Here is a 23,190-nt window from a genome sequence, read left to right on the forward strand (position 1 = left end):
TCGGTCAACGGCGAATAGTTTTGATCAAAAGCCGACGTTTGAGACTAGTATAAGATTATGGAATTACATCCCAGATCTCCAAGCCTGATGGCCAGAAGCGCGATGTCTCGGAATTGAAAGAGGCAGCCTTGTCCCGAAAGCCGAAAGCATATTTATAGCAGGTTTGATTCTCCGCGCCCACCCTTCCATTAGGAAGTTATACTCCGACAACTTGAGCCTCTTGTCTCAGTCCTCGGGCTCGTCTGATGCCAAGAACATGCCGGGTCTGATCTGTTCGCGGGGGCCTGCTGAATCCCGGGGTAGCCCTCACTGTTCCGGGGTAACTTAGCGTGGTGAGGAGAATGTTAGTTCTTCCTCTTGAGATACAAAGCAACTCACAAGTGGCAAATTTCCGGAAATGGTCCACGGTGGTCGTCTATCTGTGATGATTGAGGTTTTACATCGCTGATGACCCCGGTTGTCGAAGTATAAGATGTGGATGATCTCCGCGCTTTGCCTTCAGGACTTCAACTCATCGATCACCCATCAGAGCTTCTTACACCAAGACTTGCAGTGATAGTGGTATCAAAAACCTTTACTCCAGCGTCAGATTCAACGTTTCAGCATGGCTGTTACACATATTGCCAAAGTTGAGTCGCCGTCCAAAGAGACCGCAGTCGAACACTACGAGCAACCTCGCCGGGCGAGCACCGCTGAGGAGCTTGTCGAACTTTCTGGCATCGAGTCGACGGCAACTTCCAAAGCTGCTTGGCTCATTGCAATTACAGTGTCCCTAGGTGGCTTCCTGTTTGGTATGCGAAAATTCTTGATTCTACCATTAATCTACGGGTCTGATATGCAATAGGTTATGATACCGGCTATATCTCGCCCGTCCTCGTTACCATTGGGAAGTCCCTTGGTCATGAGCTCAGTTCAAGCGAGGCCGAGCTGGTGACCTCGTTGACCAGTGGAGGCGCGCTTGTTGGTGCTGTTGGCGCGGGGTTGACCGCCGATCGCTGGGGTCGCAAGATGCCGATATGGGCTGCTTGTGTGGTCTTCTGTCTTGGAACACTCCTCCAGACTTGCGCCTTTCATGTTCCTCAATTCGCTGTTGGAAGATTTGTTGTCGGGCTGGGAGTCGGATCTGCGGCATGTATCGTCCCCCTCTACATTGGAGAGCTAGCGCCCGCCAGATACAGGGGTTGCATGATCGCTTTCAACAATATGAGCGTCACTTTTGGTCAACTTGTCGCCAGCGCTCTGGGTGCTGGCTTCACTCACATTAAAGGAGATGGGTGGCGGGTAACTGTTGGGCTTGGAGCAATCCCTGCGATTCTTCTTGCCGGCCTTCTAGTGCTCTGCCCCGAATCTCCGCGTCAATTAGTCGCACATGGCAAGGTAGATGAGGCAGAAAAAGTTCTTACACGGATATACCCCGGCTCTTCTGCAGAACAGCGTCATGCGAAAATCAAGTCGATTCAGATGTCAATACACGAGGCCACTGCCACCATGGTTGATGATTCGTTGTGGAAGACAACCAAGCGCATTTTTACTACGGCTGCAACTTGTCGCGCTGTCTTTACAGCATGCATGATTATGGCAATCTCCCAGCTCGGTGGATTCAATACACTCATGTACTACAGCGCCACCCTATTCAAGATCGTGGGGTTCTCCAATGCCACCGCAGTTGCTATTGTTGTCTCTGGAACTAATTTCATCTTTTCGCTCGTCAACTTGGTTCTTGTTGATCGCTTTGGCCGCCGGAGGATTCTTACGATCACTGTGCTGGGCATGTCTATCTGTATGCTCCTCGCTGCAATTTCATTCCACTGGATCCCTGTTAGTAAGGAACTTGTGGTGCAGTCTACCAATATTGGCTGGCCAGGCATCTTGGTCCTGATCTGCATTATTTGCTACGTCGCCTTTTTCTCGTCCGGTGTTGCCACTATTGCGTGGATCGGGACCGAATTGATCCCGATGGAGGTTCGAGCTGTCGGAACTATGTTGAATACAGTTACATGCTGGAGCACCAATATCATCATTGCGTCGACATTCCTTAGCATGATGAAGGGTATGACACCTTCTGGCGCATTTGGCTTCTACTGTGGCATTTGCTTTTTCGGCTGGATCTTCGTTGTGACTTGCTACCCCGAGTGCAAAGGTATGCCTTTGGAGGCTGTCCGAGAAGTATTCGCCCACGGCTTTGGTGTCAAATACTCCAAGCAGTGGCAGAAGGATAACAAGCATCTTGTAAAGACAGTCACTACTCAATCTTTCGGCCACTAGAACACCTTGGAACAACCTTATTCTACCAACAGGGATTGAGCAGCCAGGCGTGTCTTGAAATGTAGCAGACTATCCATCTCACTCGCAGCTTTCAGATATCTGAAGGTTGTCAATATAGCTACACATCTTAAGATAAAACGAACGCTTTCTATAATTAATCCCATCAATCTATTGCGCGATTCCAAGAAGCTTTGGAAGTATGGCTCACTCATCATTTCAGCTCCCGCGGTTGCTGCTTCCGCAACCCCGCAGCCCGCCAAGATTGCCTCGCGAACCTTCTACCTTCGTTCTCTAATCTAGCTCTCCACGTCTTATTCCTCTCTAGAGACTTGCGATATCCCCAGAAGCGGCGATCGTTAGCGGATCAACATGGAACTCAGTGTTCAGTAGGCTGAATAACTCTATGCCACTTCGACTTGGTCCTGTCAAGATGGTTAAAGATTTGACATCATTCCCCCTGCCTACCTCATGTTCATTGTAAGCCCCACCGGGAAATGAATCTACTATGAGAGCACGGACTGGTTGTCAGCCTTGCCGGCTGCGACATATCAAATGTGTCCGGAAGCCCGCAGCTGATAAGTGTGAGAAATGCGAAGAAAGCAAGCGGGAATGCTTCAGTACCCCGATTCATCGGTTCAAGCCCGTGAAGACAGTACGTTCAGACACTGTAGCCGAGCAAAGTCGGCCGGGAGGCCACTCACTCGATTCCATGCAAGTATGGGTCGATGTCCCACCTTTCATCGGATTCGTGCATGAGAATGGACATGGTGTCCTTAGCGACGGCGACGACCCTCTTCTTACGACCAGCAAGACTTCGTTGCAACCAACCCAACCAGCAAGGAACGAGATAACGAACGGAGAGCCCGAAGCGCAGGTATGGGAGCTCGAGCAGTCGGTCGACTCCCCGTCTGCATCTTGCAACCACGAACAGACCGAGCAGCATTACTCTCCTATGCAGATTTCCCTGATGCACGGGTCCTATACGTCCGATCGGCCATTGACTATCTCTCCACAACTGCATACACGATCGCCAGGCACTGTCCGTAATCACTTCTCACCAAAGGCTCCCACTGCGGTTTTCGGAAACTTACATCGCACCAATTCCAATCAGTCTGCTTACCATATTTCTCCGAATGGACCCCTGGCTCCTCAAAGCAGTATGCGTCCAGGGATTTTAGGTTTAACACCAGAATTCCAAGCTTCTTCTACGCACTCCCCCTCAGTCACATGGCCGTTTCAGACGAATCGCGAAGCCAAGCTATTCTACCATTATATCAATCACATCTCTCCATGGATTGATGTCCTCGATTCTTCAAGGCACTTTGGAGTCGAGATTCCTCGGAGAGCAGCTTACCACCCCTTGATTTCCAACGCGATCTACGCTATATCTGCTCTGCATTTAAGTCTGATCGAGGGGACAGAAGATCTAGAATCGCCACGTTATGTGGACGAGAGCCTCCAGTACTTGAAGCAGATTCTCGAAGACCCCTCGGGACATTCCGACGAGAACCTTTTGGCAGGTGTAATCATTCTTAGAAGCCACGAAGAGATGTCGGATAAGGACGATAATATTCATCTCCTTGGTGGGCAGCGAATTTTGAATTCCATTGCATCGTATGCGGCGGATGGAGGTCTCAGAGAATCCGCGAGCTGGATCTCACTCAGGCAGCACATCTACATTTCTATCACCAAACAATCACCACTGGGACTTAATTTGAACAATTACGAGCATTCGATGGTTTTCGTCGAGAACAGTGACGAAGCTTGGGCCAATCGGGCAGTTTTTCTGCTCGCTTGCGTGCTAAATTACGCATTTAGCCCGCGAGAAGACGCCTCTTCACAGCACAACAGTTCAAGCTCCGATACTTGGGCCGAGCTCGAGGCAAAAGTTGACGAATGGGCGAGGACGAAACCCTGGTACTTTTCGCCTCTCTGGACACAAGCAATACCAAACGGACAACAGGACGGCAATTCGTGGCCCGAAGTACTGACGAGTCATCCAACCCACGCGGTCGGCCTCCAATATTATGCGCTTTCCAAAATAGTGCTCACCATCTACAACCCCCGACTGACCAAACTCGGATTCGGTAGTCACCGTCTCATAAAGGCCGCGGAAGCCACTGTCCTCCAAAACCTGCGCACCACCATAGGGATCGCGGTGAGCAATCCCGACGTCACCAATACCATGTTCCAAAGTTCTCACATCTTGGCCGCGTGTGGCTCGTATTTGCACGATCCTAAGGACCAAGCTGCTGTGGTGGAATTTCTCACGGGGATGCAGCAAAGTATGGGCTGGCGTACAGATTCAATCATTCAAAGGTTGAAAGAGGAGTGGAACAGTTGAAATAAAGTGACACATGATGATCTCTATTTCTCGTCTGCGTGCGCTATCAAACACTGAGGATGACTGGTGGCAAAGTTACTCCCAATAATCTTCGTCGACAGCAGCTCTCTGTCGTCTCCATACCTTCACTGGCATCTCCCCGACCAGCCAGTTCATTGTCTCAAGTCTTTTCGGTTCCCAGCCAGGGAATGGAAGTGCGAAGCTGTACCGACGCAAAATCGACGCTAGAACAACCGTCTGTTCAAGATACGAAATATTCCGCCCGATGCAGCCTCGAGCCCCAGCGGAGAAAGTGAGGAAGAATGGTTGTAACTCCTTCCCCTTTTCACCTAGCCATCTCTCGGGTATATAGCTGTTGGCTTCGGGATACACTCTCTCACATCGATGCGCAACGAGGGCCGACATGCTCACGGAAACACCGGCGGGGATGAATTGGCCGAGGATATAAGCCCCCTCGACAGGAGTTTCTCGACCCAGCCCTTGAGGTGTTGGTGGCAACAATCGCAATGACTCGTCTAGACAAGCCCTCAGGTAGGGTAGATGCTTGACCCGATCATAGGCTACTACACCCTGACCTATGTCCTCTTCTTCATCGTCGGAAATAGCATGATCAAGCTCAGTCTGCACTTTCTGCATTGCATCAGGGTTCCGCAGGAGTTGATAGAGAACATTCGTTAAAGCGATGGCCGTGGTTGCACTCCCAGCATTCATCATAATGCTGACCTCAGCGACAATCTCTCCCCATTCGAGGTTATTTGGGTGGCCATTCTTATCTTCCATAAGCGCAGTAAAGAAATCATCAAGTTTTTCGCCAGCCCGATGTCTTTCTAGCCGTCGGTTAGCCAGCTCCAGTGGAATACCATCCCAGTCTCGCCCTAATTTGCCCATCCTACGGTAGAATGGAATAAGATCTGCAATCTTATTAGTTGTTGAATACCAGCTATATGGCCAGACCAAAAGTGACTGCTTGTGAGCATTCTCATATAAACACTCTCGAAAATTACATTCGTACTTGGTACCATCCATCCTACTGGCAGTGATCCGATCGTGGCCCTGGTCGAGAAAGCCTAGCTTCTCCGAGAGACCGATGTCGGCAATTGCGTCAAGGCTGAAAAAGTTAGACCAGGCACGATAATCGACATTGAGGTCAGCCGATGCTGGGATACAGCCTTTGAGAAGTGGCTTTGTGCACATCTTATCGAAATGAGCCATCATGCGAGCAGTCTTGTCGGCTACCTTGTGCTCCCACAACTCGAGGTTTTTCAAGGCATATGCCGAAGAGAGAAGCTTCCTCTTCCTAGCATGATCTGATTTGTCTATCACGTCGGCAAGGTGGAAGTGTGATCCAGATGTAACGAGGTATTGCTTGTCCTTGGTACATTGTGTGCCATGGCCGTAAATGTCCTTGATCGCTGCCGGATCACCGTAGCTCAGAGTCGTTGGACCGGTGCGGATGACAGGGTACCGCTTATGCATTTCGGCCAAATGCGTTGATCTCTGCCCAGTGTGTGCGAGAATCATGAACGGCACGTACGATATACCTGACAGCAGTGACATATTGGGAAATCGCCGCAGACCTATTGTTGGTATGACTTGTTAGCGCCATGTCTGCTGAAGCTAGCAAGCTTTCGGCTGACTTCAAAAACTCACCTTTGACGTCGCGGAAGTATACGACCACAGGGTAGACAACGAAGTACAGGAGCGCCCAAATTGCCAACGCCGTTGCGTACGGCACCGCTGAGAGATTGAAGAAATGCATTCTGGCGGCAGTAGCGGCGACAACGGTGGGTGAGAACAAGGGAGCGACTAGGCAATGGAGAGGCCAACTGTAAAGAATAGAATGCGCCCGGTGCTGGTTTCTTTGGGGCGAGATACAGCTACGATTGTTTTGTCGTGAATATTTGTGAACAATTGAGCTGGAAAAGAAGGTCCCTGGCATGGAGTAACTAACTACAATATGCTGTCTTGACCTCTTGGTCCAGCCGATGATGGCACGAATGAGGAATTTGTAACACGATGATTTCTTGACATCCCTTAGACTTGTAAGCCACTCGATTTGGAAGGCAGCGGCGACTTCGCCGGTCGATGGTGCGGTTCGTGCATCGAGACTTTGGAGACCAGGTGCCTTGAGCCGACCCCAGCACGGAGTCTGACTTCCTCTTTAGCCATTGCCTCCACGCTTGGTAGCTTTAGGCGAGACACACCTCTTTGAGAACGCTGAACAAACTCCGAGTGACAGCCTCCGATCACTCAAGGCTTTTTCGAGCATGGAGAACAAATAGATGCTGAATTGACCACTTGCCGGAGGCTGCAGGTGATGTCAGCGGGGGGTTAAGTGTCGGGCGTTTTACTATCCTGTGGCGTGGTCGCGATGTGGGTTGATCTTTCTATTCTCGTCAATTTCGACCATACTCGGTGCTGGGCCATATTTATTTCTGTCATTTCCGAGATAGCTATGCATCCGCGGCTGTATGTTGTGTCACAGGTCTCATGATCAAATTTGACCGTGCAGCATTCTGCAAGTCATCTGTATGCAAATACAAATGGTTGGAGTTCTGACCAGCCAGTCTCACCCTAAGTGGTCATCGATCAATTCCATTTACACCATCAAACATGGGTTTTTACACCGTGAAACCTGAGAGCCTTGAGAGCCTTGAGAGCCTACCTCACCTATTCCGAACTTGTTCAAAACCACTGTACCCCCAGAGTGCTGCGGACATCGCAGCACTTCTAGTAATTGCGGCGTTTTCTGCCATCTACCTGCTTCGTGGAACTGTCTGGGACCGACCCGATTCTCATCATTATATTTTATTTGAGCGCCCCCAGCAAAATGATGATCACAAGCATCCACGACTTGAAGCGACACGAAATATCGCTCAAAAACTGGAAGAGAGCGACAACGACTGTGTTATCTTTTGGGGTTCCCAATCAGGTACTGGGGAAGGTTTTGCTCGCCGGCTCGCTAAGGAATGCCAGCAGCGCTTCTCTCTGGCAACGATTGTCGCCGATCTGTCTGATTATGATCCAGAAACGATCAGGCTAGTGCCTCTAAGTAAGCTTGTCGTTTTCATACTTTCTACATATGGCGAGGGAGATCCAAGCGATAATGCCCTGGGTTTCTGGGACTGGGTCACGAAGGACCTAGGGGATAGTGCCTTGCTTTGCAACTTGCGCTACGCAGCGTTTGGCCTTGGCAACAGCAATTATCAGCATTATAACCGCGTTATTACCGTGGTCACGGAGCTGCTAGATCAGCAAGGTGCTCAGAGACTGATTGCAGTTGGCAAATCTGACGATGCTGCACGGTCGACCGAGGAAGATTTCATGGCTTGGAAGGAGGAGTTTTTTGCGGCGATTGCATTGCAGCTACAGCTGGAAGAACATCCAGTCGTGTATCAAGCTACCCTCAGTGTATCTAAAGCTGAGTCTTTGAAATTCAGCGATCTGCACCAGGACGACCCTTCCCAATTCCAAGGTCAGAGCAAAGCCTCAACAAAAACGTCTGCGACTCGACCACTCAATATCAAGGCAGCCCGGGAGCTATTTCAAGTAGGCTCGAGGAATTGCGTGCATATGGAAGTGGATATAGGGGAGCATCCAGGACTGGCGTACAAGACAGGAGATCACATTGGAATCTGGCCTACGAACCCGGAAACAGAAGTGGAAAACTTACTCCGCGCACTTGGTCGTCAAGCGCAAGGCGACATGCCTCTCCAGCTACAGAGCTTGAGTGCAGAGACTAGACTCAAGCTACCAACGCCTACCACGCTTAATACGCTATCTCGTTTCCACTTAGAAATTTGTGCTCCTTTGTCGCGCGACGCTATGCTGGGTCTGGCCGAATTTGCGCCTACAACAGATGCGAAGGCTTTCGTGACTGAGCTGAGCCGGGACAGCAAACGCTATCAGGAACTCATCTCCCACACTCACATCACACTCGGCCGCTTCTTAGAGCTTGCGAGTCCGGAGCTTGCTTGGAAAGACCTACCACTATCCTGGGTCATCGAGACTCTGCCGTCATTTCAGCCTCGATATTACTCTATATCCTCCAGTAGCGTCCTCTCACCGTATCGAATCGCCATTACTGCCTTGGTGGCAGCGGATCCGCTTCCGGTGATCCTCCCAGGCAAAGTGGCTGCGGTGGTGAATGGTGTCGCGACAAATTACCTCCACACGTTATCTCAAGCTCTTAACAGTGACAATCCCGATGTTACTGTCTCAAAAGTGATCCCATACCACCTACCTACCAGTGGAAAGCCTTACATCTATGCACATATCCGAAGATCCAAATTCAAGTTGCCGGTATCAAAGACAACACCAGTCATAATGATCGCGGCAGGTACGGGTGTGGCTCCCTTCCGAGCCTTCCTCACCGAGCGGGCCAAGGTCGCTGCCTCAGCTGAAGTAGGCGCTATGCGCTTGTTCTTTGGCTGCCGGAACCCTAACGAGGACTATATTTATCGCGATGAACTGGAGTCTATCCAAGAGAAACTCTGTGCGAATGGCACAGGGGACTTGAAAATCATCACTGCCTATTCTCGGACCAAGGACTCGAAGGTTTATGTGCAAGATCGGGTGATGGAACATATCGCGGAAGTGTTACAGCTACTTGAAGATGGAGCCAGCCTCTATGTCTGTGGTCGAACAGCCATGGCCAAGGAGGTGGGCCGGCGGGTTGTAGACGGGGCACGGAGGCAACGGGGCTTGGGGCAGACAATGGCGGAGGAGTGGCTCGAAACACTCAAGAGGCAGGGAAAGTGGAAGGAGGATGTTTGGGGTTGATTTCATTTGTCGAGTCCGGAAGAACTTTTGGTAGGTATTAGTCTGCCGCGAAATGGGTGAATGGAAGAATTAGATGACACATTTAATTAGCATCATCATCCCAGATCGACACGTATCGGACTTTTTGCTGTTTAAACATGTTCTTGGTATTAAGGTTACTAATTTAAACCTACATCTGCCTTGGTCGCCGGAGATCCTCTTGACCTTATGGTGGATCGATCTGCCCGTAAAGGGGTTTGTATTCCGGGACTGGCCGTAATCGCGAAAGAACGACTAGCGTCACTGTTATCAAAGGACCCACCACGAACCTATGTCCGATGGTCGGGAATGTTTACTGCGTCCGTGAACGCTGGATGGACGTGTGTTCAAAAGGTTACATTTCACCCGATGTCTCGGATAGCCCTGGTCGGTCGGATATACTACCTATTCGTTGCGTCGGTTCCATCCATGTTTGATTCTCGAAAATTACTTAGACAATCTATGAAAATACATATGGTGACCGCTATAGCTGTCGATTGCATCAAAGGACAGCTTTCTACTCCTAAGACATTGAACGAGGTACCATAAGTCACTAGCCATTGCAAACACCAGCATGACAGTTACAAGCTCACCACGGCAGCTCAAGCTTGCGTTATTCGGATTGGGACGACTTGGTGCTATTCGCGCTCGCATTCTTGCCTCTCAACAACCTCTTATTGATTTCATCGCCGCATGCGATACCAAGCCGGGGGCGGCTGAATGGGCTGTGGCCAATCTTCCACCTTCAGTGCGTTTCTACGATGATCCTGAAGATTGCATGCGACACAGTGGTGCTGAAGCTATTCTAATATCGACCGCGACGGCAACTCATGCTCCGCTTATTTGCTTAGGCTTGGATTTGGGCTTGGTGGGTTTTGCATTTCTGGGAGCCTTAGGACGCGAAGACTGACTAGTGCCAGCATGTTATGTGTGAAAAGCCGATTGCGGTAGATGTTTTGACCACTCAGGAAGTCGTCCAGAAAGCAAAGTCAAATCCTCAGCTGAAGTTTCTCGTTCCCTTCACCAGAAGATGTATGTGGCAGTGGCATGTACAGATCCTACAGCAGTACTGACTTGAGGTAGATGATGACTCGTATCGCGCTGCTAAATTGCTGGCTGAGAAGGGTTCACTGGGTGAAGTGCATGCTGTTGAAACCCACTGTATTGACAAGCAAGACCCGACTGGTAACAATTTATTTCTTGTCATCGTGTCGACTAGCCCATTAATCAATCTATAGACTTTTTTGTCAAATTCTCATCCCAGTCAGGAGGCATTTTCGTTGACATGGGCATTCATGATGTAAGCCATTATATGTGTGCTGGTTCGTGGCGATATACTGATGCTAGCACAGATCGATGTCGGCAGATACTTCCTCGATGTCAAATCAGGACTAACTAATCCTAAAAGGCAAGTGAATCGAGTAGTGGCAATGGGCCAACAAGTCGTTTATGGCGATCTGGCAGAATATGGCGATGCCGATAATGGCTGGGGGCTAGTCGAATTCGCCAATGGAAAGATCATGACCACCCATCTCGGACGCACAACCACAAATGGCTATGAGGCGGGAACTCGAGTACATGGCACGAAAGGCCACGCTCTTATTGGAGCTAATTCGACGATCAACCGTGTAGAGATTCGCGACCAGTACGGCGTTCGCAACGCTTCTGCTCCTGATGCGTTTTCTCTCTATGATAAAACGTTCATCAATGATCTTGACGAGTTTGCCCGCGCGGTCTTATACGACGCACCCATGAGCTGCACACCAGAGGACGCTTTTGAGGCTGCGAAGATCGTTATAGCGTTGCAGCACTCTTTCCGCACGGGTCAGCCAGTGTACTTCAGCGAGGATGGCCTTCCTTTACTAGAAACGACTAAGGCTAATGGCGAAACCAACGGAACAGCGAATGGACTTGTGACCTATACGGCAAATGAAAGTGCAAATGGAGGGCATAGTACAGGTTTGAAGGCAATTTGAGTATTCGCTCGTTCAGAGCTCGTCCAGGGATCTAAATGCGATCTGTTTATAGGAGTCGGGCTATCATCTCAGTTTGTCGGGTTAGACCAGGTTGATATAACGGTGAACTTAAAAAATTTCCTTGCTCACAGAAAAGATTCGTTTCAATTTAGACTACAATCATATCTAATGCCCCCTCATTGTTCGATGTACAATCTAATCATTGTTTGAGTGAACAAACTCACGGACGATCTGCATCAGCATTGGCACGATATTTTTCTCACCAAGCCGATTAGTTTAATGAGAAGGCTGATATCCTGTTGATCTCTTGTTATGGCATTGCAGGTGTGTATAGTAATTGGTATTTTCTGGCGTGTGGAAAGAATCCCTACAGCAGTGCCGCATCCCGTCACTCGGTTAGCTATGACAGGCCAAGTTCGGCTACTATCTTCGGAGTAGATAACTTCCAAATCATGGAGGCGAATAGTTTAGTTGATATGGTTGGAAATCCAGTCAGATATCGCCGGGAATTACTGCTTTTTGAGAATTACAATATCAAACACGCTAGACGAGGAAATAATGTACCATAAACATACTTTTTGTCCCATCGGAGATCCACTTACGTTTTGCTGCGAATGAATGTCCGCGTGGATGTATTTCCGCGTTTCGCGGTGCACCCATGCCTACGTAGTTGATGCAAACTAGTTCCGTGACGGGTAAAAAAGTATGTTAAGAACGGGCTGTAATCAAGATGAGGTTGCTGCCACTGTTGTCAACCCATAACATACATAGTTAGCCACTTCACTGGGAGACAAAAGTCAGAAACTGTAGAAACACAGTGATGATACCTACTCACTTTACACTCAACACTGGCGCACAGATCCCTGCCGTCGGCCTCGGTGAGCCATTGCGGTCTAATGTTTGTTGATGAAGTAGCTTACAGCCATGGACAGGCACCTGGAAATCCGAACCTGGCGAAGTCACAAATGCAGTAGCATTTGCTCTCAAGAATGGTTACCGCCACATTGACGCTGCTCTGTGGGTTTATTCTTCTCTCTAGTCGAGTCGTTGTTGCAATATTTTTCGCTAACATCGTGTAATATAGAATTTATGGTAAGTTCAGGCACTCGAATCAGCAATAGTATTCAATCTCATGGCAAATCCGAAGGCAATGAGAGTGAAGTTGGTCAGGGAATCAAGAAGAGCGCAGTGCCCCGTTCAGAGATCTTCATTACCAGCAAGCTGTGGAACACGCACCAACCCAATGTTAGGGAAGGTCTACAAAAGTCGCTCAGCGATCTAGGCGTGGATTATCTCGACCTCTACGTGAGTTCGCGGTCGTCTGTTTAAAGCTTACTCTACCGGGACTGACCGAATGTTATCAGCTTATTCACTGGCCTGTTAGACTGGTGCCAGTAAGCCATATAACCTCCTCAAGATATGCCGAACTTAGAGGAAAGCTAACTCTACCCACCCTAGAACGGTTCAAACGAGTTGCTACCAACAAATCCCGATGGAACTCGATCCATAGACCGATCATGGGACCAGGGTGAGACCTGGCGGCAGATGGAGGAAGTCTACCGCGAAGGCAAAGTGCGAGCCATTGGCGTCGCCAACTGGTCCATACCCTACCTGGAGGAGCTTCGTAAGACCTGGACGGTCGTACCAGCCGTGAACCAAGTCGAGTTGCATCCTTTCCTGCCTCAACATAAACTACGAGAACACTGTAACTCGCTTGGAATCTTGCTTGAGGCATACTCGCCTCTTGGGTCTACTGGTAAGGGTCAACACTTCCTGGTCCATTGTAAGCTGACTGTTTGCCATAATCAGGTGCTCCGATCATGTCCGATCCGGAAATCCAGAAGATCGCTGATCGAAATGGCGTTTCACCAGCCACGATTCTCATCAGCTACCACGTGAACAAGGGCGTTGTGGCAGTTCCTAAGTCCGTCAGTGAGAAGCGCATCTCCGACAACAAAAACGTGATATCCCTCTCAGAGGAGGATTTAGGGCTGCTCGATGGCCTAGCCGCCTCCGGCAAGGCCAAACGGATCAACACGCCTCTATGGGGCTTCGATCTTGGCTTCGACGACTGGTACGGCCCCGCCAAGTAGGTGACAGTGGACAAACATTTGAGGTCTTCTGTTTCTCAAACCTATATCGAAAACCTGTTCCCTTTTCTAGAACAGCAATGCATTGTTTCTTAAAATTTCTAGCCAAAAAAGTATGGAGGTGCTCACCAGAGAAAGGAAAGTAAAATCAAGTTGGCTGGCAAACAATAGATTTGCTTCAAAATATCGATTGTCAGAATGATGGGGCTTCGCGTTATGACTCTAGTGGAAAACCCGTTCTCGAAACATGTATCCTATAGTAGTAGTGGGAAATAGCCCGTAGAGATTGCGTACTCCAGATACCATTCAGTTATGGTAGACTCTCGCATAAGCTTTTAGATTCGCCTAGTCTTGAAGGACGGCTGATGTGGGAAATTTATTTTTGTGTTCGAGGACCTTGATGACTTGGTTGATCTCGTATCGAACGATGCAAGAATTAATGATCGAATAAAGAACTTTAAATCCCATTATTAGTCCTCTATGTGAAACCCCATCTATAGAAGAACTTTGATCGTAGGTACTACACTCGGTATATCTATGCCTTGTACGGAGGAGGAGAGATGCCCTCTTTCAAAGCTTTCAACCGCAGAGCCAAGATCTTCGAATTGTACCGCGTCATTGGAAGAAAGCCGACCATGATCCAGAGGTTGGGAACTCCACTTTCCCGGAATGCGGTATTGTATTCGCCTTCTTCGTCGATACCCCATATAGGTCCACACTTGTCGGCGATCTTGTCTCCAAGAGTCGCGCGTACAGAGTCGATGGTGCTAGAATATCCAGTAGCGAAAATAATCAGGTCGAATTGGCGCTCGCGGCCACCACTGAGGATCACTTTATCATCGGTGAAGCTTTCAATATATCCTGGCTCGACTTTGATTTTTCCGTTGATTATGTCCTCGCAAGCGCCAGCATCAAAGTAGAAACCGCCATTGCGAGTCTGGCCCAGGGTTGCGTTGCCCGTGCCCCGCTGTCCGCGCCATGTTCGCAGACCCCGCTTATGGAGCGCTTCAAGTAAAGGTCGATCGAGGTTCTCAAGCACCTCGGCGTTCCTTCGGCCAAGCTCCTCGCCTGGACCAGTGGGAATAGCAAAGAAGAGTCTGTCCTGCTCCTCAAGATCAGGACGATTGCCATTCTCATCGGGCTTATAGCCACTAAGAATACGAGGGACTGAATTGGTCAGTGACATGACATAGGTTGGCGACCTCTGAAGGAGAGTAACATCAATACCCCTTCGGGAGCAGTCAAATGCGGTGTCGAAGCCGGAGGACGAAGTTCCTACCACGCAGACCGTCTTGCCAACGAACTCCTGAGAACTATCATGTGCTGACGAATGGCGTAAGACTCCACCCTTAAACTTATCCATGCCATGAATAACAGGAGTCAAAGGGACGCCACAGAGAGATGTGGCCATGACAACCTGCTTGGGGTGTAGCGTCCGCATTTCCTTACGGCCTTTGTTGATGACGACGGTCCAGTTGCCGCTGTTGTCCTGATCGGCCTTGACAACATCCGTCTTGGTCCAAATGTTGAGCTCAAGAGCCGATGCATACCATTCCATATACTTGCCTTGCTTCTGAGCTGGCGTGTACGTGGGCCAGTGCTTAGGGTAGCTAAAGTAGGGCAGGTCATCCGGCCAGTGTGGGAAATGTAGCGACAGATATTCGTATCGCTTCTTCCAGATATCACCAACCTCGTCCGATCGTTCAATAATCAAGTTGTTCACCCCTAGTGCCTTCAATCGAGCGCCTATCGCAAGGCCACTGTCTCATGTCAATAACTGTACACATCAAACTCGGCGTTGCAGACCTACTTCTGACCACCACCAATGATCAGGATTTCTGGTTCAGCCGCAGAGATGTCCAAGGCTCTCTGCTTTTCCCAACTGATAAGGCCTGTCATGTGGCCGTCATTCGGAGGTACTTCAGGAAATTGCTTCAGTTTCTCGGCGACAGTATGCATGAAGTAAATTTTCCATCCGTCTTTGCTGAGTACCGCGTTGATTACAGCCGATGCCATTACAATCTCAGTTTCGAACGACACAACAAACTGGAGTTGAGAAAAGTCCGGATACGGGCGTTGAATCGTGGGGCTAGGCTTGAGGAAGCCGAAATTGGCGGCTCTAGTTATAGGGAAGACGTCGGTAGCTGCCTTTAAGATCGCGGCATGGAAGTTAAAGGTCCTGTGATCCCAGGTGAAGGAAAGTTTGTCACGCCACACGCCTATGCCAACAATCAGGACTTTACACTGTAGACAGAAATGTCTAGCTGGAACTCACCATATTCGAGGAAGAGACCGGTGAAACCTTGGGCATCACCTTCTCCCATGGTCTTGGAGAGGTTTTCAGCGATTTCTTCTGCCGCTTTCTGAGCATCGCAATCCGATGGGATCTCAACCCCGAGAACGTCGTAAGTTGGGAGAGTATGATTGTATTTGAAATCGTACATGAAGTTGTCGGCCACTGGAGGAGTGGGGCTCACCTCCACCTCGACCTGCTCAACGACGACCTTGGCCTTGAGATCGTCGATGTTGGCATTATGATGATGGATTGCCTCTGGAGTAACAATGGTGGCCATTTTGCGATAGTGGTGAAGAATCTTAGTGATTTCTCGTCTGGTCTCTCTTGAATATACGTGCTGCAATGCTCATTTTCAATGGCAATCCAGGCTCCTTGGCTTCGATGTCTCCGGCGATATTCTGAAAATGCACACGACATGGAACGTTGACCATACACCACTTATTTTAGAAGTTGTTGTCTTGGGTGGAGTTAGTGGCGGTTCCACAAAGAGAGGTATATTCGGCGAAAATAGCCATCGGAGATGATGTTTTAAGGAAGGCATTGAACCCTGCGATCGGACTTCCCGTCCGCATTGGGCTTTGCCCCTGACACAGCCCATTAACTATATTCATTCCCGATTGTTCTCACGATCGCACGTTTCCTTTTCTCCGTCCTATCTCACCCCGATCACTCTTTTGGTGAAGAACGACGATAATCTCCAAATCAGCAACGACTGCAACGTTGAGACTATGCCTCGTTCAGGCAGCGACGCGAAAAAGAAAATAGCGAGCATGTTTTGGTCTCGCAAGAAGTAGCGCGATCCCAGAGCGTGTTACAATTGTAAGGGTGGGTCCTGCAAGGGTCCTAGGAAAATCGTACTGACTATCTGGATTTTAATGCTCTCACGGCAGAATGCCGTCGGCTGAAGCTCAGTGGCGATCGTCCAGGTGAGCTACAGTTCGTGTAGATCCCATTGCTGGGCGATGCCATCGTGCAGTACCATTCTCCAACTATATTCGTAGTGCCGCGTCCGATGTACCACGATCAGCGTCTCATCGTCTCGGTTTGTTACACGTTTCCGACTGCCTTCTCGAAGACCGATCTAGCACTTCTTGGATCAAACGGATTCACCCGGTGACAACGAGACAGACAGAGAACCAGCGAAGCCGCCGCAGGCATTAGCCGAACCGGCCCATAGTAGTCCCACGTTTAGTCGGGCTGTCCGCGACCAGACTGTGCAGCAAGGACGACCATTACATGGTGCACTGCTACAAGAAGGTCAGTTTAATGCTTAACAACCTAGACAGCCTAGAAGCCAAGGCCCACAATCTACTTAACATTAATTAAAGGTGATCGTTGGTCCATTCTTTAGTTAGTCCTTACATACCTATATAGCTACACTCTCGGACCCTCGCTACAGTAGTCCTGAACAGGGTGCCGCCGAACTGGAGGATGCAGGCACTTCGGCTTCCCCTCAGAAGAATGCGAAAGTGTTGCAACGTGTGATATCATATATGCACGCATCCGTAAAACATGGAAAAGTCAAGTACAATATCATTACCCTTCTTGTGTGTCTGACTTGAAGACTAGCCAAGGAGAATGGAAACACGGTGGGCAGTTGTCTCTAAGGCGACCAATCCTATGTCATTCCCTCATAGATAGGAGGGAAAATCTAGGGCTAGATGGCTGAGGCTTCAACTTCGAGGGAACTCTGAACTTGGCTTGAAATGGCTACCTGTATGCTCTTACTAGTTAGCTGACGGCCAACTGGGGCATCATGCAGCGTCCAAGGAGATGTTCACAGAGATGCTTAGGGACAGCTGTCAATACTAAACGTGTTGGGTTGATGTCATTGGCTATTCTACCTCCCTGGTTGCCTTTCGTGACGTTGACATGTCAAACGAGGCGACAGAACGATGAACTGCGGGAAGGAGGGTGTCTACATGTTGCGCGCAATAACACCCATGGAAAGACGTCCGACTACTAGAACAGTAACTGTAATGGACGAAAAATCGGGAGGGTTACTAAATTCAACTACTTTGGACCTCACGGTGTGGAAAAGGCGGTCGATTTATTTCAACTTTTGGGTCTATGCGGATGGCAAGGCTCTTGTACTGCCCAATAACAAGGGCACCACACACTCTTCTTCGCTCGAGACCGTGATCATGTGGTTTACCACTAGAGCATACTGCTATAGGCATCTTTGTTCCCCGAGTAATGGTCATTAATACCGCTCTTTGCACTGATTTTCAAAGCCACATGGGGATCCACGCTTCCTATCTTGCTCACCCTGCCCTTTACTCAAGCTTCAAGCTCTGATATTCATGGTTGTTGTCGTCTGAGCAGGCATAAGATTGGTCAGGGACGGGGGAACAGTGGATACTGCGAGATTGCTTAAAACTCTGATGCAACAACCCAACCAGAGACGGCCCGCTATGATAGATACCGATTTTGTGGCGGGCTGCTGTGGTCAGAACAATGTTCGATATCGACACCCATTGCTGGTCGATGATCAATCATGATCCCATTTGATTTGAAGTTTGTCAGTTGGTAAAGGCGACTGCTGGCTGATGCTCTACGATAAACCTCAGGCTTAGTGAATGGGGAAGGGAAGGAGAGAATGAGAATGGATCGTTGTCAATTCTATCAGTGGCAATCAAATAATGCGAATATAGCTTGCTGGCGTGATGCCTGTGAATGGAGATCCACTGAACTCCGTCATGTCAATCGGAAGTGAAGTAATACTGATTTGGAAGTGAGAGAATCAGCCTTCTTTCTTGGGCAGGTGAATGAAGTCCTCTTCTCCAGATCTCTTCACGGCCAGCTCACAGGTTCCATTTCCTGCCTGAACCCTCAATCCATCAGATCGGTTACAATATTCCAAAACCTTACACACCTGACGAATCAACAACTTTTCTCCTCTGTCAACTGCCGACCGTACTCTGCAGAAACCATGGCGTCCTTACCACCCAACGATCAGGTCGTGTTCATTATGAATGTCCTCCAGAACACCGAGATGCCGAAACCCGACTATCACGCCGTTGCCAGGAATACTGGATCCACAAGTGCCAACACTGCGTATGTGACCGTGGCCCATTCCACTGCCTCTTCTCCTTCCCTCGAGTCCTCAGATGAACTGACATTGGCACGAATTAGCCAGAAGAAATTCAAAGCCATAGCCAAGGCGGCTGGGTTTGATCTTGTCAACGACCGCATCGTCAGAATTGGCGATCCCGTCATTCCAAGCCCGGCAGCTGCAAGCCGGACCAAGAAGCGTGCTGCTGGCGGCAACAAAGCGGCAAACAGCACTCCAAAGAAGAAAACCACCGACAATGGCGGCACTCCTGTCAAGGGAAGCAAGAAGAGAAAAATCGACGATGTCGCCGAGGATGCCCAGGATGAAATGAACGGCAACGATCAGCAGACCACCGAGGAGGAGAGCGCCAAAGGGAAGGCTCTCAACGGAGGAGATGCAGAATGAGGAGCCTGAAGTGGCCGGCAAGCTATGATAATCATCCATGACAGCGTGGGCAGCTTGCCGACAGTCAATATGGTACCATGCATTGAGGATCATAGAGGAGCGCAGGTGACCAGATGGTCAAGGATGGTCAAATTATGGGCAGAGATTGTCACAGCCTCCCTAGGCTTTGACTACATGTACTCAAAGCCTAGGGAACCAAGTGAATAGCGATGAACTACAGGCCCAGTGTTGCCAACAAATGAGAATTCTGGACTTGAATGCAAGCAACTGACATCGTGCTATCCGTGGGTTTCTTTTCGGTGACGTGCGTACGGACCTCTTGCATCTGATGCGAGGGTGAAGGCACAAGCGAGATCTCTCTCTTCGAGTACTTTTCTCCTCCGAGACATCTGCACACACCCATCGCACAGCTCAGAGCCGCCAATATCAGCTGCTCTCTCGTCCGCTGCGTGACCCCCGGTTGCGTGCTTGGCTATTCCTTCCGTTCTCATGATTGTCTTGTCGGGGTATCAATTGTGTTCATCGTTGTTCAAGGCTGTTATGGAGGAAATCAATACGTCATGAGAATTCCGTGAATTGTGGCTAAGTTTTCTGGAGCCAATCTATACATGCCCGCGGGCGACGGACAACATGGTCAGATTGCTGGAGGACCATTGGAGCATCTAGTTGATGGCTGTCCTAGGTGTTGTCTCTTAACAAATGTTGAGCTCATCTGGGCTGTTCTTCTGGCTCCTTGCGTGTGGTGGGGCGAAGAAGGGAGATACTTTGGCACCAGGCACATACCTCGCGATGCTTCAAGCAACTCGACATCGATATGCCTCTGTAAAAGCTTTCAATGCTCCCCCACCCTCTTAATCAACTCCGTTGGGTAGCAGCCGGAATTGCGGTGTCGATTTCGAGCCCAAGTACGGATATGCACCTGGGGAACTTGAAAACGTTGGCGCCAAGACCATACTAGCGTGTACTAGCCCTACAACACGTGATGCGCTAACGAACCCCGGATACTAAACTCCATGGCGCTAGCCAGCATGCCTCCCTCGATAATGGCACCAATGCTCCACCATTTGAAAGGCTTGGAAATCATGGGAAAGGGGCTCCTGGAGATCAACTGCCTAGTAAGTTCCTATATAAACCAGAACCGGGACAACAGAGTGGCAAGAGAAGAGACAGCCTCATTGGTTTGCTTGAGTCGTCAAGTATAGATCCAACAAAGTCCCCTAGCCATTCACACAGCATTGCTGGGGCCCAACGCCATTGTAACGATTCTAATTTCATTTGCGATTCACACAACTGATTGAAGGGTTTGAAGACACTCGGATCTAGATCATCTCCAGAAGTGTCCAGATAGACCCGGGGAACACTCTTTCTACCGCAAGATGACTAATCTTGGCAGTGGATTGGATCACGTGATCATGATGACCACGATGACCTCATTAGTACTCGTAGCTCGGAGAGGGCAATCTTCTCGAAGAATTTGCCAATTTCCTCCGCTAGCCCGCCACGACCGAAGACTTTGATAAGCAGTTTATACTTGTCGCTTCGTGTATGTCGCCTTGTAGGCAGCCATGGCTGTGAGCGAACGTCTGAAGAATAATGTTCCAATGTGAGTGACTGATCAGTAGGTTCTGGAGGGTCAAGGTTTTTGCCCAATGACAAGGACCCTGGTGAATGAGATGAGTACTTTTCGAATATGGGAAGAGCCTTCCATGTTGAGCATGGACTTACAAAGGATAATATATGTGGTGTTGACGACTGTTGATCTCTTGAAAAGCTTCGATGCACGCCTGATTGACTTGCTCCGCAGACCACTAATGGCACAAAAGTTAGAGATCGAATGCCTTCATCTGAGCTTTGCCCACTTACGCCCAAAGTCCGAGTGCAAATCTGCAGTAACCATCCTTGGAGGCCGGTCTTGTAGAATCGCTCGTAAAATCTTCCGATATCTTTTAGTTTTGGGTCGGTAGCCCACGACCCCAGCGGTAGCTTGAGTTTTCGCTCCTGGACATTGACGAAACCGGCTTGCTCCATCAATTCCTTCATACTTTTGGAAATTTCAAGGTCTCGGCCGGAGGCTATTCCCATTTGCTTGGTGAATACACAGAGCTCCTTGACTTTACTATTTGAGAGGGTGGAGCAGTCGTCGGACAGAGCGTTAATTTCGACTTCAATCTGCTCGATCCATCCACCAGAGCTCATGTTACTGGGAAATATTAGCTGAAGATTTCACGAGGATAGGTGTTTAAATGATTGATGATATCAAAGAAGTAATTGGATGTAAGATAGTTGGAATGGACTGATGAGATGAGATTAGACTTACTTGAAGCATTGCGTGTACAACGCAGGCCAGTCCTTTACTCCAAATAGTGATCTGATATGAACCAGATCGAATTTCATCGAAGGATCATCCAGTATCCATTCTTCAGTTGCATCCGATATAATATAGGAGCAGTTTGGGTGAAGAGACCGTTCGTGGGGAGTCATGTCGATTCCCACCACCTGAGTATCTGGATACCGCTCGGCAACCCCTTCGGTCCATAGACCTAATCCTGATCCTACGTCGGCAACGCAACGGAGAGATGATTCGGGAATCGGAGATAGGTAGTCTTTGTTGTCAAGAAGCAGTAGCATCATGCAATGCATTATGATCTCGTTTTCTTCCGAAACTTCATCGTACGGAAAGGGGTGGCCAGCTTTATAGTCATGGAATCGACGGCCATGTTCCATCCTAAAGTTGTAAGCAGAGGAGGTTATCGAATATACCGAGGTTGCATCATTTTCATCATCTAATCCAAATTGGACGCGCCCGTACGACTCATCCACGGAGATGGTGTTGGGAATATTTAGAGTATCCATACAATATGCCATGGGGTACGATTAACGATCCTAGGAGGCATCGAAAACCATCAGACTCTAGAGAAAAGACAAAATCCGGGGATGCAACCTGTGATGATGGAGCGAAGTTGATGAAGGAGAAGGAGACCTTTAGTTTTGCGATGCCAGGGAGTGGATTAGAGCCAGGCAGGGACGGTTGCGCCCTGAGAAGGCGAAAGACAGAGTTTTCCTTTCGAGAGAGCACGAGGCGGGGATGATAAGAATAATAATAATAGCGAGTGAACGGTAGGCATCGCTGCGGAAGACAGACTGGCAGGCGGCGGATTCGCGATGGTTAGAGGGATCGTATCGCTTCTGTGCCGTTTGTTTTAAAGTTCCTGGAATACTCAATCGACTAGGTAGTCTAGTTCCAATAAGACGGTTGTGTTCAAATAAAACGGTGGCACCAGCCAAATTGGGGAATGAATGGTCGAGAGCACTGGGACGGGGAACCTGGGAATTCAGCCTCAGAGGGTTTTGCAGTTGGTCCCCGCGGTCGGTCGGTGCTCTAGTTAAGTTGGTTAAGTTGGTGTAACTGAGCGCCTGAACACGAGATCCCAAAAGCAAGAGAGTTGATCTGCAAGCCCGAGGCCCATGCCATCAGTAACCCTCTGATTAGTGAGAGCAGACCCGAAGTTCGCCAATTGGCATTACGTACCAGGTTTGGGAGGTTTAGGAAGCCCTGGCCAAACTTTAGGGGAGGCCGAGGCGGGCGCACCGCCAATAACCAGCAACCACGGGTACCAGAATGCTTCGTGCCCTCACCACCAGAAGCACGGATCCATCGAGAAGCCCAGCTGTCCGGGCCCGAGCGCAGAGCACGACCTCGTCACTGGCCCAGAAGCGAGGCCAGCTGCAGGAAGAAGTAAGCGATGCTCCTCACTTGCATCATCCAGGCAAATCAATACGGCTCTCTTCATTCCTGACACCTGCACGTTCCCAGCCTGCGGGCCCGGCGGTGTGGTTGTTGGGAGCTCTGCTAATCCGTATTGTCTGATGATTCTGATTCTGATTTTGATTCTGGGTGTTGAGCTCGCGTCCGCCTTCCACCAGCTGGAACATGACGTCGTAAGGCTCTTTCCTCCAAA

At 49.4% G+C, this 23,190-nt stretch overlaps 9 protein-coding genes across 9 annotated transcripts; 6 read left to right on the forward strand and 3 right to left on the reverse strand.

Annotated features, from left to right (window-relative positions):
• Positions 1 to 604: 604 nt before the first annotated feature.
• Positions 605 to 2,265, forward strand: LTR84_013008 (uncharacterized protein; the record flags this gene model as incomplete). Its single annotated transcript, XM_064856513.1, has 2 exons — positions 605 to 791; positions 845 to 2,265. The coding sequence occupies 2 exons, from the start codon at positions 605 to 607 to the stop codon at positions 2,263 to 2,265; spliced, it is 1,608 nt and encodes a 535-aa protein (XP_064707689.1).
• Positions 2,266 to 2,974: 709 nt separating this feature from the next.
• On the forward strand, positions 2,975 to 4,609 carry LTR84_013009 (uncharacterized protein; the record flags this gene model as incomplete). The annotated part of the gene is made up of 1 exon (XM_064856514.1): positions 2,975 to 4,609. The coding sequence occupies one exon, from the start codon at positions 2,975 to 2,977 to the stop codon at positions 4,607 to 4,609; it is 1,635 nt and encodes a 544-aa protein (XP_064707690.1).
• Positions 4,610 to 4,684: 75 nt separating this feature from the next.
• LTR84_013010 (uncharacterized protein) lies at positions 4,685 to 6,368 on the reverse strand (the record flags this gene model as incomplete). Its single annotated transcript, XM_064856515.1, has 2 exons — positions 4,685 to 6,186; positions 6,260 to 6,368. 2 exons carry the CDS (start codon positions 6,366 to 6,368, stop codon positions 4,685 to 4,687), a joined length of 1,611 nt encoding a protein of 536 aa, XP_064707691.1.
• Positions 6,369 to 7,222: 854 nt separating this feature from the next.
• LTR84_013011 (uncharacterized protein) lies at positions 7,223 to 9,391 on the forward strand (the record flags this gene model as incomplete). The annotated part of the gene is made up of 1 exon (XM_064856516.1): positions 7,223 to 9,391. One exon carries the CDS (start codon positions 7,223 to 7,225, stop codon positions 9,389 to 9,391), a length of 2,169 nt encoding a protein of 722 aa, XP_064707692.1.
• A 592-nt stretch (positions 9,392 to 9,983) lies between these two features.
• LTR84_013012 (uncharacterized protein) lies at positions 9,984 to 11,385 on the forward strand (the record flags this gene model as incomplete). The annotated part of the gene is made up of 5 exons (XM_064856517.1): positions 9,984 to 10,277; positions 10,330 to 10,441; positions 10,493 to 10,617; positions 10,674 to 10,709; positions 10,762 to 11,385. 5 exons carry the CDS (start codon positions 9,984 to 9,986, stop codon positions 11,383 to 11,385), a joined length of 1,191 nt encoding a protein of 396 aa, XP_064707693.1.
• Positions 11,386 to 12,205: 820 nt separating this feature from the next.
• LTR84_013013 (uncharacterized protein) lies at positions 12,206 to 13,478 on the forward strand (the record flags this gene model as incomplete). The annotated part of the gene is made up of 7 exons (XM_064856518.1): positions 12,206 to 12,263; positions 12,318 to 12,402; positions 12,470 to 12,477; positions 12,533 to 12,690; positions 12,750 to 12,779; positions 12,844 to 13,141; positions 13,195 to 13,478. 7 exons carry the CDS (start codon positions 12,206 to 12,208, stop codon positions 13,476 to 13,478), a joined length of 921 nt encoding a protein of 306 aa, XP_064707694.1.
• A 532-nt stretch (positions 13,479 to 14,010) lies between these two features.
• Positions 14,011 to 16,048, reverse strand: LTR84_013014 (uncharacterized protein; the record flags this gene model as incomplete). The annotated part of the gene is made up of 3 exons (XM_064856519.1): positions 14,011 to 15,235; positions 15,286 to 15,694; positions 15,751 to 16,048. The coding sequence occupies 3 exons, from the start codon at positions 16,046 to 16,048 to the stop codon at positions 14,011 to 14,013; spliced, it is 1,932 nt and encodes a 643-aa protein (XP_064707695.1).
• Positions 16,049 to 18,703: 2,655 nt separating this feature from the next.
• LTR84_013015 (uncharacterized protein) lies at positions 18,704 to 19,231 on the forward strand (the record flags this gene model as incomplete). Its single annotated transcript, XM_064856520.1, has 1 exon — positions 18,704 to 19,231. One exon carries the CDS (start codon positions 18,704 to 18,706, stop codon positions 19,229 to 19,231), a length of 528 nt encoding a protein of 175 aa, XP_064707696.1.
• A 1,410-nt stretch (positions 19,232 to 20,641) lies between these two features.
• LTR84_013016 (uncharacterized protein) lies at positions 20,642 to 22,096 on the reverse strand (the record flags this gene model as incomplete). Its single annotated transcript, XM_064856521.1, has 2 exons — positions 20,642 to 21,431; positions 21,549 to 22,096. 2 exons carry the CDS (start codon positions 22,094 to 22,096, stop codon positions 20,642 to 20,644), a joined length of 1,338 nt encoding a protein of 445 aa, XP_064707697.1.
• Between the last annotated feature and the right edge of the window lie 1,094 nt (positions 22,097 to 23,190).

Source organism: Exophiala bonariae, assembly GCF_035927105.1.
Source record: "Exophiala bonariae strain CCFEE 5792 chromosome Unknown scaffold_9, whole genome shotgun sequence".
NCBI classification, from domain to species: Eukaryota; Fungi; Ascomycota; class Eurotiomycetes; order Chaetothyriales; family Herpotrichiellaceae; genus Exophiala; species Exophiala bonariae.